General features: G+C 33.5%; 1 protein-coding gene across 1 annotated transcript; it reads right to left on the bottom strand.

Annotated features, from left to right (window-relative positions):
• Nucleotides 1-10521: 10521 nt before the first annotated feature.
• Nucleotides 10522-14615, bottom strand: LOC120272610 (nudix hydrolase 14, chloroplastic-like). Its single transcript, XM_039279477.1, is given in 8 exon segments — nucleotides 10522-10973; nucleotides 11307-11405; nucleotides 11911-12003; nucleotides 12143-12213; nucleotides 12216-12234; nucleotides 13161-13238; nucleotides 13687-13792; nucleotides 14036-14615. Coding segments are annotated over 8 exon segments (924 nt in total). The 5' UTR covers nucleotides 14254-14615; the 3' UTR covers nucleotides 10522-10733.
• Nucleotides 14616-15981: the final 1366 nt, after the last annotated feature.

Here is a 15981-nt window from a genome sequence, read left to right as displayed (position 1 = left end):
GAAGGATATCAACTTTTCTGTAGAAGGTTACTGAACCTCTTTCTATTTAACTCCTTTTTTAAATGAATGCACAAAATTCATTCTTACTACAAGTTGTAGTTCTCCTGATATTACTGAAGTCACGTAAGTAGAAGAGGATATTTTCCTTGGTAGAAGATAATATTTCCTGGTTTTACCCATAATTTAGTTTCTTCAGTATTATTGAGACCAGGTAAACTTACGGCCTGTGAAAATGGTTCATACTAGTAAGAGGGTAAGGCAGAATAGTTAACACAGCAGCGCAAGGTTCCTATATCTAATATTGCTCTTAATGGATAAGATTTTTCATTAATTTCTACTATTGCTATGAAGTTAAGAAGATTATTTTGGATGGTTGCTAATGACTTTATATGATCTTCTTCTTCTTCTTCTTCTTCTATGGAGACCATATGGACTGTTCCACTATCTTTCTCTTAATTGTAATCCTGACAGTCGTTCAATTACGATCTTTGCCTCTAAATTTTCTTTTTCTGTTTTGAGGAGACCTAATTCATGTTCCAGTTCTATAATGTGTTGTGCTTGTTCTAAGATGAGTTTCCTTTGGTCTATTTTTGTAGCTGGTAAAAGATTAGGTCCTAATGGAACTTCTATTTTGAGTTTCAATTATGCACAAAATAAACATAATAAAATCCTACAATTAAGACATATAGTTCGAGCTCTCTTTGGGAGGTTTTAACCTACAGAAGTAGCAATTGTTGTTGATATAATCAACATTTGGATAATGGTCCCAAATATGTATGCATTGTTGTTGTTCTTCTGTGAGCTTTTTATTGGCTCTTTCTAGGTTCTAGTCCATGAAACCTGCTAAAATCATAAGTAAAGATTATGTGAGAAATAATAATATTTCCTTTTGATCTTCTTCATCGTCTGAGAAAGAACAGATATCAGAATCATTAGGGATCTTCTCCATCATTTAAACTCATAATATCCCATTGTGGGTCTAAATCTAATTCTTCATAAATCATTATTCTTTGTCTATTGGCATTTCTATTTTGACATCCTTTTGCAAAATGGCCTAGATCCCCCAAATAAATCATCTGCATTTACTAGGTTTGCCAGTCTTTTTATATGTTCTAAACTTTCTCATTTGATTAGTCCTAGCATTATGTCCTTTATATCTGGCAGATCTTCTTAATGTTTTTAATGAGATGTAGACTTCTTAAGTATTGTCCCGGAACTACAATATTCCTACATTCTTTTTGCCTGTCTGTGTAACTCATTAGTCTTACAAAGTTCTTGTAAAACTTTATAAGTAAAATCAATTCTTGGAGAGACACCGACTGCCATGTTGGGAAATTTTTGATCCAACAATTCTTGTAATCTTGTGTTGAAAAGAGGTGGTAATTTTCTAAAATATTTGGCACTAATTTCTGGGCTTAAAAAGACTGAGCCTGTTTTTGAAGCTAATGCCAAAAATGTTGTAGAGTATACCTCTATATCTTTCATGTTACTAATTTGTAACAATTCCAGATCTAGGAGGGCTTGATTTTGCATTTTTTTGTCTATCCTTGATATTCATCATATCCTAAGATAATCTGTCTAATTTGGGATGTGATGTTTGAGGTGTCTTCAGCTCCTTCAATTAGGGCTTGGAATTCATTAGGGAATGTTGTTCTCCAATTCTGAAAATATAGTTTTATTGTTTCTCCTAATAAATTCTCAATGTATAATACTTTATCAGTATTATCTGCAAACTGTTTGGTGGCTACATGAGTAATAGTATTACTTTCCTACCTTTGTATTGTTTCTTCTCATTTTGCAATTTCTGGCAACATGGATCCAGTATGAACATTTGCAGATAAAAGCGTAGGTACTGAATCATACCTGTATGCTCTGGTTGTTGCTCTCATATTTCCTACTATCATTGGTATTTGAGCAATAGGTGTTGGCATAAGGATAGCTGGTCCAAAAGAAGGGTTTCCTGAAACTCTTGTCTGTGGTGCAACTGTTGCAGGTCTATTTGAAGATTCTGCTTCATTCATTTAAACTTGCTCCTTCTGATGGATGATTGGATACTCAGAATCTAGTTCTTGATCATTATTATTTCAGAGCAGTTCAAGTAGAAGAGTTTCTTCAACAAATTCTTCTTTGTACAGAGGATCAATATATTTCGGAGTCGTTCAGCATCAGGGTAACTACGTTGCAGCGAGTGACTTAATTGGAAGGAAATGCTAATGTTAGTGACCCAATTGAAATTTTTTTAGTTCAATGATCAGATTAGGAAAACATGAATAGTTTAGTGACTAAACATCAATGTTGTCAAAACCGGACCGGCCCGGCCGGTCCGACCGGAAAAACCGGGAACCGACCATGAGGCCGGTCCGGCTACCCCCTTTGACTCGGTGTTGAGATAACCCGGCCAAAAACCGGTGACCCGGCCGGTTAACCCGGAAACCGGTTGACCCGGCCGGATCTACCGAGTTAAAAGAATTAAAAATTTCAAAAAAAATGAAAATTTTCTATGGCGAGTGGCTTTAACCAACGGCGGCGAGCGTGAGAGAAACGAGGGAGAAGCGGAGAAGAACAAGAAAGAAATGAGAGAGAGATATGCCGGTGGAGATTGCTAGACCAGAAGAAATGAGAGAGAGAGAGACGCGAGAGAGAGAAAGAGAGAGCACTTAAGATATTTTTAATTTTTCCCCCCTCGTTGTAAGTCCCAAGAGTTGGAAGGATTCTTTTTTCTTCTTTGTGAGTTCCAAGAGAGAAGTGTGGCAGACGATTAAAGCTTTTAAATATTTTATATAAAAGTAAAACTTTAAATATTAAATTTAATTATATTTTAAATATTTTTAAAATCAATGAATATATATAAAATAAAATTTTAAAAGAACATATTAATTAAGTGTGTTTTTTTAATTATTAAAAATATAAGTTATATTATTTTTTTTATCATTATTAATTATTATAATATATTTTTTAATATTTTATTATTGACCCCGGTTCAACCCCGGTTCGACCCGGTCAAACCCATCGACCCCTGACCCCTAGACTTGGCCGGGCCAATGTCCGGGCCGGGTCTGACTACCTTGCTAAACATGTAGTTTACCAAATTTTTTAATACTAACACAATGTCAGATTCAACTTTTTGTTTTTCTGTTAGTAACTGTTGAATATCTTCTGCTGTTGGTAGTTGTCTAGGCAACTTAATCTCTCTCTGTTGCTTGAGGTATTCAAGCTTTTCATCTATTTCTTTTAGTTTTTGATTTTTCTTAATACTTAGATCTAAAAAGCATTCACTTGTTTTAAGACAATATTCTTTGCAAACATGTAGATTAGGTAGGATATTATGAGAGGTATCACACAACAAATTTAATTGATGATCTTCAGAATGGAACCTATGTTTATGATTTTTACCTTCTGCAAAATAATAATATTTATAGTGATCAAGAGTAATTTTACTCTGGATATGTTTTAACTCTAAATCTAAAATACTGGAAGGGGTTTTGACATAGGAACTTTGGTTCGTGTTCTCCAAGTCAAAGTGCAATGTTCTCTGTACTGAAAATAAGAAGTTGTTGGACCAGGTCAGGCCTCTTACGAATAGTAAGTCGAACCAATGACTTTCTTTTGAACTATAAACCTCTGTTCAAATTATCAATCTAGGTACAAATATACTCCAGAAGGTTTTCAAGAACAAGATACTCAAACCAAATAAAGAAGTTGATGGTATTATGTAAAACGCACACAAAGTATACAAAATCATAAGAAGGCTAAGGAAAAGCTTTAGAATGAGTCTATTAAAGTTTATTAACATATTAAAAGAATAAATCTACTAATATTTCACCATAGACACATTTTTATCAGATCCTTTAGGCTTACTCGTCTTAGGGCCTACTAAACGTTCCCTACTTCACCACTCGCATACGAATTGGTACTAGGCGATCCTTGTAGAATCTCCACCTTTCAAATCTTTAAGCATTCTACTTTATATAATTACTCAATCAATAGACCTTCTCTTAATATCTTAACAAAATATAATAGAAATCTAAAACCGCCTTAAAACAAAAACACGGAAGAAAACTGAGGAAAGATTACTGCTATATTGCAAGCCACCTCTAATTAAACGAAGATTCTTATGTGTGCTATTGCCATAGCTCAGCCCATTTCTAAGATCATTTCCAAAACAAACACGATATAAAGAAGAAGAAATTAAAACATATGCAAAATAAAACTACTGAAGATTACCATTTATTATTATTTTGCAAAGGTAGAACCCGAAGTTTCTTCCTTTGAAGATCTTATCTACTTAGAAATACATAGTAAAATAAAGCTCTGATACCATTTAGAGGAAAGGATAACTGGAAAGAAAAAGATAAAGACTTGACCAATGCCATATGTCTTAAGCAAGAAACGAAACCGGTCAATGTTAAGTTGTATTGTTATCAGGTTGTATTGTTATCCACATTTCCAGAAGAATATAATCTAGCAGTTGGTTTGAGAAATATGTGTGACGGGAACCATACAACCTTCCACAAACTCTTTTTCAACTCAGGTGCCACTTGTTAAAAAGAAAAGTAACGGTTGATTGTGGTGATTATCGAGCCTTAAATCGTGCAACGGTGTCAGACAGATTCCCCATTATAGCAATTGATAAACTCATAATTGAATTTAATGGTGCAACAGTGTTCTCTACACTAGACTTGAAAAGTGAGTTAACTTTCATCAATGTTGGATGTGGAATTAATTTGGGTGGTTAAGCCCTTTTCAATATTTGGGATGTGCCCCTTTGTTAATGGTCGTGAAGTGTTAATTCAGTATGAAAATCTACTTGCGTTTGAAGCCACTAAAGAGTCCGCTGATATAATCCAACAATAGTTTTCAGAATTCCACCTTGAGGACAAGGTGAATCCAAGAGGAGTAAGTAATGTTATACCTTCTATATGATGAGTGTACAATTGTTCATTATTTTATATCATTTTGTACACTTATTAGACATGTATTAGAGCTATATTTTAGAATTTGACGTTAAACATGGTGTGTTTTATATTCTCAGCCTTCGGACAGTGCTTGAAGATAAGAAAGCCAAAAGAAGCATTCCAAAGCTAAAACGACGAAGAAGCTCTCTCGGCATCAATTGAAGGAGGACAAGGCAAACAAGATTTCTTATGGGCATCTTACGACTGGGCTTACCGTTGTAAGCCTCTTTCAGAGAACCTTGCAGGCATGCTTATGCCAGTAAGAAGAAGCATAAGGTTGCACAGAGGGGTTTATGGGCAAGATTACACCCGTAAGTCAGACTGTAAGAATTATCCTGAGGAGTTTACGAGTAGAGAATACACATGTAAGAGTGGTCATAAGAAGCATATAGAGAAGCTTACGGTCCAATGTTTACAACCGTAAGCTAGACCGTAACACAATACAGAAGACCTTACGAACGGGATTTACGGCTGTAAATGATCCCGTAAGGCTCGTGATCCATCATCCTTAGTTCTTACAGTCATGTCTTTATGCTAGTAAGCGGTACAGTATAAATAACCTTGATGACTATTTTTAGGGTATTTTTTATTCTATTCGGAGGTGAGGCATAGGGGCAAAAATAGTGGCGTATCTCCATGGCTTTAGAGATGACTTTTGAACAAGATTCAACCCATCCATCTTGGAGAAGAAGGATTGTAGCCGTCAAGACTAGCTTGGCGACATCCGTGGAAGGTCTTTGGGCGTTCTTTCGGCAATCATCTTCCACCACGATTGAAAGTAAGGTTTCCATATCTAGTTTTATTCTCTTCGTGTCTTGTCATTTGGATGATTTCCTTACATTAATAGAGGGCTAATTTTGTAGATGTTCAGGCATAGTTGAACTTTAAGGTTTTATTATTATTGACATTGGTTGTGGATCTCAATGCTTTAATTGTTTCTTTATTGCAATCCATATTATTTGAATCCAATTGCATATTTTGTATGGCTTGATTGCTATCGAAGCGAAAGCCTTAGTTTTCATTTTTAATGTGCTTTGTGACGAGTAGAAATACCCACTTAGCATAGACATGCCGCGATTTGAGAGGTTGTGAGCAACCCTAACATTAGGGTACTTTGGAGTTGAGAGTTCTCCTCCCTTAATCTTTCCAAGTGGATTAACAAGTTATTTCCATGATCTTTGTAATCGTAGAGAATAGATTTTAGGAGAAATCGCATTTTTATTCTGTATGGGATTAAAGATAATCTCTTCACAAGGAGAATTATCTACTTTAGAAATTCTTGTTAATCTACAGTGAGATTTCATAAAGTGCAATGCGACTGTGGAGTGTTTGTATCAGCAATGTATTAAATCAGTTACTATTCACTCTTGCTAGAGGGGTTTAGTATAATTTAGGATTTCTCTCGGTTCAATTAGGATTGCATATTTATAAAACTTTTGTTCTATACTTAACAAATCCTAAAGGGATACTATGCCCGGGCATCCCTTTCTTCCTTGATTTCTCGACTTCTTTTATTTCCTTGCTATTGCTTTTGAAGTTGTTTACACACATCATTATTTTTGGGATAGGAACTAGTACTGGTATTCTTAATCTTCCTTGTAGATCTAAACCTCGCTTTTGAGCACTTTATTACACAATTGGTATGTACACTTGCATCTCTATCACTATACATCTAACATATTCTAGGCGGAAAATAAGGGGCTGAAGACCCATGTGACAGGCAGTGATGCGGGAGGCATGCTGGCATTTGGATGTTACATGACTGCAAGAGAGTAATGACCCTCTTGATTAGTCATCGTTTTGTATCCCAATCTTTGACTTTCTAATAGATTTTTGTATACGTCTCCATTATTCTTCTATGTGATTTCTCTCTTTTGCTATTTTGGCTTGGAATCTCATCAAATTTCAATTTTGGCATGATTAACTCTTTTTACCACTAAGATGAAAATACCAAATAATGTTGTTGGTACGTTCCAATTTTTTAAGTATAATGGAAATGTTGTATGTTCCAATTCTTTAAGTATAATGGAAATATTGCGTTATTAGCAATGGAAATTGAATTGTGTTTGTAGTAATTTTTTTATATTACATGTGATGCTTAGAAAATATCATCTGTTGCTTGTCTATTAACATCTATTCTACCATCTCTGTAGTTTCTCTACTAACTCTTAGCCTTCTCCATTAAGAGTTTAATTAGCAAATGTATGATTGGTCCATGTCATCTGGAAAACTAAAGTGTCAAACTATTTTTGGGAAAAATTAGAACTACTCATTATCTATACCATCCTAAGCTCATATTTGATGTTGTATGTATATATATATATTTATTATTTATTGGAAGTCTTGTGTTTAAGAAACCAATGGTGGATTGTTTTGGTTAGAAGTCTTTTATTCTTGGTCATTATACTTGAACATTAGACATGTTTTGTGGAAGATAGATGTAGAAGTTGTTTAGACCCTCAGAGACTTTCTTGAAAAGTTGTAGATCCATACTCCTTTTGGTTTATTGCTAATAATCCATAAAATTTAGTCTTTTCTTTATATTGTCAACAAGTGCTTATGCTTTGATAGAACTGGAATTTGTTTCATGTCTACGAGCGAGATATGCATAGTTTTCTATTGTAAGTGGCTTTTGAAAAGAAATATTGTTCTTTTTGTCCGCAACATATTGTTCCCACCACCAAATTTCTAAGGGAATTGTAGGATAAGTGGTTTTCTATTGAGATTTATTTTTTGCTTTTCTGTTTTTTGTAACTTATTTCTGCCATTCCATTTATACCCATACTATAAGTTGTGCTTATGATTTTCTTTCCTTCATTCCTAAACAATGTGGAACTAGCACCATTTCACCAAATGTAGTCTAAAGTGGCATTTGTCATCTATCTTACTTAGTAGGTCTTGTCTATTTGCTTTTTTAATATAGTAACTTTGAGTTGAAATACATTGAAGAGAACTTTATTTATTGTAACACCATTTAAGTAGTTAATTCTTTGGGAATAAATGTAACCACTTTGGTTAAATATTGCAAGCTTCTCGATCTCGTACTTTTCTTCAATGTAGTTCATAATCTTTCAGTTATAAAAATGAACAAAAGGGGAACTTCTTTATTGTACAAGACAGAAATATTTCACTCTTTAAAGTTTTTAGTTTTATCTAGATTAGTATTTTTGCAATTGGTTTCTTATGCTTTGCTCTGTGAGGTTTTCTTAAAAAATATCTGAAAATTGAGGTTAATCTTGTTTTATGGAAATCACATGCCTTTATATTGTTTGTGATATAATGTTTGTTATTACGGGAATCAATAGTTACTTTTATTATGAAACAGAAAAAGGATATTTCCATCAAGCTAGATGAATATCTGATTCCATACTTAGTCTCTACACAAAATGTAGAAATTTCTTTTATTCTAGCGGATCCTCTTTTTGTTTAAGTTGTTGCAATGTCACTTATGTCAAATTTTTGTTGCTCGCATGTTTAAAACTTTTTTAAGTGCAATTTGTGGCTTGATGATGTCTGAACATGGGTTTTAATTTGTTCAATATAGGATCACTTGCACTTTAATAGAACTCAATATCAAATCCTTAACATATGTAATAATTAACAAAGTGTAAAAAATGTTTTAGTAAAATAAATAAATAAATAACAAACAACAACAACAAACGAAGCAAAGTGTATAAAGTGGTTGTTAGTGGTTTAATGTTATTAGTTGTGTTGCTAGTTCATTTGCTTTCAAACTTTTTATTTGCAAGGCACATATCTGACTGCAAAGAAGGATTGTTGGCCATCAGGATTTGGTACATTTCTAATTTTATTTTGTGCCTTTTTTGACCTTTTTTTTTTGTGATTCATATATCCATTATTTGCATAATTAAGGCAACATGCTCAATTTGGATTGCCTTGCCTGCTCTCTTGTTTTTTCCCCCTTTTTGTTACCTTGCTTAAACTGCCCCATAAACTTTTTCGTTTTATGGTATTCTATAATTCTTGCTATCATCTGACTTAAGTTTTATTGTTTATTGTAACAGTCAAGCAATATAGATTGCATTGTTGCTCTATGTTAAACACAAATTTTACGAAATTTCATAGATTTTACTACTACTATTATATATAAATTTGTTTTTGCAATGCTCCACAGCTTGCATCTTTTTACTTTCAAGAAAATGATTTTTGTTGTTAACAATGTAATTTATAAAGTATAGTCCTTGACAATATCATGGATTTGTGATTGTACTTATGCTTTTAGTTATGGAGAACTTCTTAATTTTTTAAATTCAGAAAGAAAGGGCTGAAATAAAATGGTTAGGGTGTCCCATGTTTTATGCTTAAGCAAAATTTATAATTAATTGAAAATTTGAAATACAAAAGTTGAATGTAGGGCCCATTTAGATGGGGGTAGTGATCCTCAAGGAATAGGAATCGTTATCCCCCATCTATGTTAACCCTTGTTTGGGTTGGTGTAATGACTTTAATAGGAAGTCCATTTCTTTTGATGAAATGGTTGGACCATCCTATAGAGTTTCTATTACCTTATTAATATAATCAATTAATATGTTTAATTATAATAATTAAAAAAATGATATTTAAATTATTTATAATTGAGAATTTTTAATTTTTGTTAATAATATGTTATTAAAAATTATTATTTTGAATAATTAATTATAATAAATTAAATAATAATAATAACATGTTTACATCTTGAGTAAAATAATAAAATTAATTATTATTAATTTTAAATTGTTATAATTAAATATATAAATTAAATATGTGAATTAATTATATTAAGTTATTTACTAGTAATCCATTATCTTATACAAAATTATCTTACTAACATAAAAGGGCATAAATGAAACTTTTACTATATCTCTCGTTTATTTATTTAATTTTTTTTCTATTCTCAATTTTCATCCATTTCAACTAAACAATGTTTTCTCATTCCCCGACATTCTCATTTCTATCTCTTTTTATCTCACTACTAATCCAAACGAGTCATACTATTTTTTATACCTGAAAGCTATTAAGATGATTGGACCAAATAAGAATGATCACTGGGCTTAAATTAATGTGCATTTTTAAACCAAAGAAGAAAATAAATGGACATTTCTGTTGTCTACCAAATATTTCATATTTTAGAAATTATCTCATCCTTACGGTTTATAATCTCCCTGATCATAATAAACGTCTGTTTCTATGGTTCGATATATTCTTAACCTTTTATGAGTATTGGCTTCACCTGACGAAGAAATAAATATTATTTCACAAATGAACACTTCCCAGCGAAATACTTATTCGGCGAACTTCAGGGAATGTGGGAATGCATGCTTAAAAGAAGTTGAAACACAAAAAGGACAGGAAAAGATCCAAAAACCTAAGTTCTACTATATGGCGTTCCGTATAGATCCAATCACCTGCAGTCTTTCATAAAAAGAAACAGAACTTCTAAAAAATTCCTAGTAAATTTTTACCTGTTGCATCTGGAGTTCTTTGTAGATTCAATAGCCTATGGTCTTCATAAATAGAGACAACACTTCCATAAAATTCCTGATAAAATTTGGGCACTCTGCTGATATGTTTTCTAAGTTCACATCATAGAAGTTCATATATAGTGGGTAAAACAACAATTTCACAGTTGCAAACTGAAGTGGGTATGCACACCCTATCAAGGCAATGGATACAAAAATTGTTTGTGAGCAAACTTCCTAACAAACAGATAAAATTCTAAAAAAGTTTTGAAGTGTGCAACCCCAAAAGAAAAAGTAGTGAGCGCTATAAAGCCTGTCATCATGACAATCTTCTTAGAGGAAGAAAACCATTTCTCTGGGCCATTTCATATAAAGTAACAGCGGCGAGGGCCTTCGCATCTGCAGTCATACGCCAAAGTTTATCATAAGGAACTACATGTACCTTGATCAACTCACCATGATCACGAAGACCCATCTCCTTTCCCTGCAATGAGTTGATAATTTCTTCCTCTACACACCCTCTATAAAGGAACAGACTCAGTTCTTCATCACATCCACCCTGCAAACCACAAGAATTATATCTCGGTCCAGTCCAAACCAAGGAATACCAGTTACACAATAAAACATAGATCTCATTTCTGGATTCAATAGAATTAGACCAGGCTAAATTTCTAATTGATAGCTGTCAACATGGGCAGTGAAACATATGGAGTGCTTTGGAAAAATATATACATCTTCAATCTGCTTAAGTCCAAATGTCATCAATTATTTCAAGATAGACAGACAACATCCCAAGTGCATGAAATTATATCATAGTTTGGGACAATAAAATGGGGACTAGTGTGGCAAGGACCAAGGAGAGATGTTGAACGGGATCAAGTTAGTAAACTACCGGAGAAGGAAAGATCTTGCAACCAGTTTTTGGGTCAAGAAATGATGTCAGATTAACCATAGCCTCAAGTTTCAAGCATATGCCAGTCTCCTCTTCAACCTGCCATGGTGCATGGGAAAAATATTGCAATCACATATTCCTGTATCACATATAGGGCTCAATTACCAACTAAAGAAAAGTAAATATTCAATCTTTCCAAATAAAAATAAAATAAAGTTGCATTTCACTTAAGAAGTTAGTCATGAGAAGTGGGTCAGAAATGGGCACATTCCATTGTGCAAATACTGTAAAGGTGACTTGCTTTATGTCAACCATGTGAAATCTATTATCTATGGCATAAATCCTACGGGTTCATCCATCTCATTAAACTAGTAAAACAGGTCTTATATTCATTCTGCGTTCTAAAAATTATTGTAAAGCTATATAGGATTATGCTAGTTGATTTATAATTTCATGTTGATATCCAAAATGCTAATCTATTTTTTTACAAGACGACAAAAAACCATTTTCTTGCATCAACTGAAATGGGGTTTGTATGTTCTATTAATGACTTAAGAGTTGTGCATATATGTACATTTATGTGTGAGTGAGAGATAAAGAGAACCTCACGAACAGCTGCACCAACAACATCACCTCCGTCATCATCCAGCATCCCAGCTGGTAATTCCAGAGTAAATCTTCCTACAGGAACTCTAACCTTGCATATTGAAAGGGGACTCGTAAGAAATTAAATATAAAATAAAAAGAAAAAAAATTGGTTAGTATTTATAACTTCATAAGAAAACATGGATGATATAATAAATTAAAAACAAAGTTTGTAATACAAAAAATAAAACCTGTTCAGTAAGAACTACATAATCCTTCCCTCCTGACTCCAAAATAACCAGAACTGCAACAGATTGGCCACTGCAAACACAATACCTGGAATCTAAAACATAGTTTAAGACCTTAAATACAAACTGGATATCTTACCATCTCGAATGTAGTACTAAATAAGAAAAAAGAGATGGAGTAGAAGAGCCCAGTCCCCAAAGCGAGAAAAAAAAAAAGAAACAGGCGAAAAGCTAAGAACATAAACAATTTTCCATCACGAAGTTACAATAAGTAACTTATAACCTATTGTCATAAATATCAATAGAAATGGATGCTACAAAAACACAAATTTCAATGTCGAGGTGCATGATAAAACCTAATTCGCCGCAATAATATGAAGTCTGTAGCTCCATACAAGAACCAATGCATAAGAATGTGGATATCCATCAGCAGTCAAAAGGAGCATAAGGTTTGCAAAGCATAAAATTGTAAAAGTAAAAAAATAAAAATAAAAGACAGAGTAAGCCATGCAATGAGACCCTATGCTCCAGTAGACATGTGTGAAAATATTGTCCCCTTCAAGGTGTACACCTGTCAATAAAAATTATCCTCATTGTTCCCCAACCAATTTTGATTTTCAAACCCCTAAATCGCACTTGCTGCTGTTCTGGCTCCACGCCATAAAGTAGATTTGGATTCACCTATATCAATAAACTAAACATTGATTTGCCAAGCTTTAACCCTCTAAATATATAGGGCATAACAAAGAAGACACAAGGCGAAAGGTGTCACAATGTATATATACTGTATACTCAACTCAAAATAAAGTGATAAAGCGCAAGCATTTCATAAGAAAATATAATAAATAACATGATGAATATATAACAAAAGGAAAAGAAAAACCAGCAAAACACTGAGAAAGCATTTAGCTTCATAGAGAATAACTGTCACAGAGAAAAAAATCATTCCTTGCTGAAACTTCGACAGGCACTTAAATTTAAAATAGAAAAGCAATAGCTAATCATTCATAATCATCAATACCTTCATTCCTGTCTCCTTGTCGACGACATCTGCTTTAAATTTTAAAAATCCAGCACCTCTTCCAAACATATCCACACCCTGGTGAAGTTAAAGTTCAGTTAAAGTTCAGAATCAGAAGAACCGAAAATGCAGAAATTGGCATATAAAGCCTTGATCAAACAAAAAAAGTGATTTTGCATTCTTTCAGGCAAATACAACAGTGTTGATATTTATATCCAAGCTATCAAAGTTAGAACATGCAAGAAAGCAGGCCTGCTTATTATTCTAAATATCTTAGGATCCTTTAAATATGGCATTTGATATGCATTTATGCATACTAATTTTGTAGTGTCATGGCTTTGGTATTAGCCAATTCTACTAATGCCATCAACAACAACAACAACAACAACAAAGATGTAATTCCAGCATCAAAGATACCATAAAGGACTATTTGACATGAGATTCAGTGAACAGATCATAAACAGCTTAATCTCAAACAGAAGTTGCTAAACTGTGTTCAATGCTATCAAGAGGACACTCCATCTACCTGGATGAGCACTTGTCTCAAACTTATCTCTCCACCAGCTAAAATTCCTGTTTCACTTTGCATATTCTTCAACCAGATTTTGAACAAAGCCGAATCAACAGCATTCCTGAATTTGAAAATAACAGCAGCAGCAGCACTTCAAATCATGCTTAACGAGGAGAATCAATGTTTTAATACAATCAACGCAATCCAGAAAGAGTAACAACCCAAAAATCAAAAATAAAAAAACCTTCAAAATTATAATCTGCTTGATTGTATTTCCCAGTTTATTTCATGATCCTACGTTCGCTAACATCGAAGAATTTCTGATCAAAATGGAAAAAGTCTTGTGAGGAGAGAGAGGATGGACCTGAGATCGGACTCCGAGAGCCCAGGGGATGCAACGATCTGGACGTGGTGTCCACCGGCGAGGGTGATGGTGTGAGTCGGTGGGACGGAAGGGGCTTCACAGCGAGATGACGACATAAAAACAGGGGATCTAGTGGAGCTATTGCTGTTGTTCATTGGAGGGATGAGGCCATGAGCGAAAAGGAACCCAGCGCCGCGCTGGTACGCACGCGTTAGCATCGGTTTTTTTTTTTTTTTTATTAGAGAAAATGTTCACAGAGCTATTTTATTACAAACAAATCACTGAATAATGAAAACAGAAAATGGTAGTAGAACACAAAGACAAAGCAACAACAGAAAACATTTAGCATACAAAGCCATTAGTTCTAAGATTCTTCATCAGCTACTTGGGGAGCTCCCTACCAAAGTGAAACAGGGACAATTCATGATGATTAAGGCGATGAAAAGCTAAAGAAGAGGGGCCGATTTCAGCTCGATGGAATAGAATGTAAAGAAGGATTATCTATCTCAGCGAAGAGTTCTTTTATGGCTTGTATCTGGAGGTTAAATCTTCAGGCTTCAGAATGGGATCCTTGCTGTATTGCCTTGACTAACTCTGCAATTTATCTTTTTCTTGTATATGTTAAGTAATTTACAAAAAATTAACTGATTTGTATATTTTTGTTTAGGCATCACATGATTAACAACTTTATAGTAAAAAAATTGTACCTCATTTTTCTCTTCATGATAATTTGAATGTATCTCTCTCTCAACAATAGTTTAAAGATTAAAATGGGTCAAACTATATATGCTAAAAAAAGTCATATATCCTACTTATTATATTGTTGTATGAAATCAATATATCTATTTTTTTTTTATTTTGAGCGATCAAACATAATATCAAAAGATTAAAACCAAAGGGCTCATAGCCTAGCGATATTTGGTCTTATTGCGGTAAACAAGAATGAGACATTCAAAAAGTTTCAAATTCAAAACTAGTTTGAAGCAATAAATGGTAATAAATCACCCGTTGTGGATATGAGCCCAAACCACTTGTCCCCGACTGAGGGTGCACGGGTTGGACGATTAATTCCCAGCTCATACACACACCCTTATGTATATAGTGTTTGTTCCTTTCGTAAAAAGAAAAGATTAAATATTTTTTTTATCTTTCAAATAATAGAATGAACATTGTTGTATTAATAAATAGCATATCCTCATAAGGGTAATCATAACCACCAATGCATACCCAAATATCCAAACATGGGTATGCATTGGGACAAGCACTAGTTCCCCTCTAAAGGGGAATCAATATTGTCATCCAAACATGACCCAAATACTGTATTGATTAAATCTGGATTTTTTTAAAACTTGCAAGGAAATAAAAATATTTTATTTTTAAACATTTTGTCAAGAAAAAAATAAAAAATGTGCACACTTATGTGGCACATTTATAACCTACCTGCCAAGGACGGATCCAGGAGTTTGTTCATAGGGGTCAAATTAATATTACATATAAAAAAACAATGGAACACAAGTGCATCAAAAGTTTTCGTCATACGAAAATAACACATTACAATTACTATTTGCGTATTTTCCATAGCTTGAAAATAATGTAGGATTTTTTTATTATTAATACTACAAAATATATCATTTTCTATATAAGTAATTAAACAATCATTTATCCAAGAATCTCCTATTCAGTTGCACAAGTGATTTTTTACAATCTTCATAGTGGAAACAACTCTTTCAACTGATGCAATAGAAATGGGATGTCACGCCCCGACCCGCAGGTCTCACATGTGACATACCACCACGATAATTCAAGGGAGGTTAAACACCACCTCAACCTTGGATCATCGTAAAGCTAACTTGTTCGTTGTACAAACTCAACAATAAACTAAATGTAACAATTCTCTACACAAGACTAACTTGACAAACTAAAGATAGGGGACATAGTGCTCACAC

Source organism: Dioscorea cayenensis, chromosome 11, assembly GCF_009730915.1.
Source record: "Dioscorea cayenensis subsp. rotundata cultivar TDr96_F1 chromosome 11, TDr96_F1_v2_PseudoChromosome.rev07_lg8_w22 25.fasta, whole genome shotgun sequence".
In the NCBI taxonomy this organism is placed as follows: domain Eukaryota; kingdom Viridiplantae; phylum Streptophyta; class Magnoliopsida; order Dioscoreales; family Dioscoreaceae; genus Dioscorea; species Dioscorea cayenensis.
Note: the sequence above shows the minus strand (reverse complement) of the source record. Positions and strands in the feature narration are given on the sequence as shown.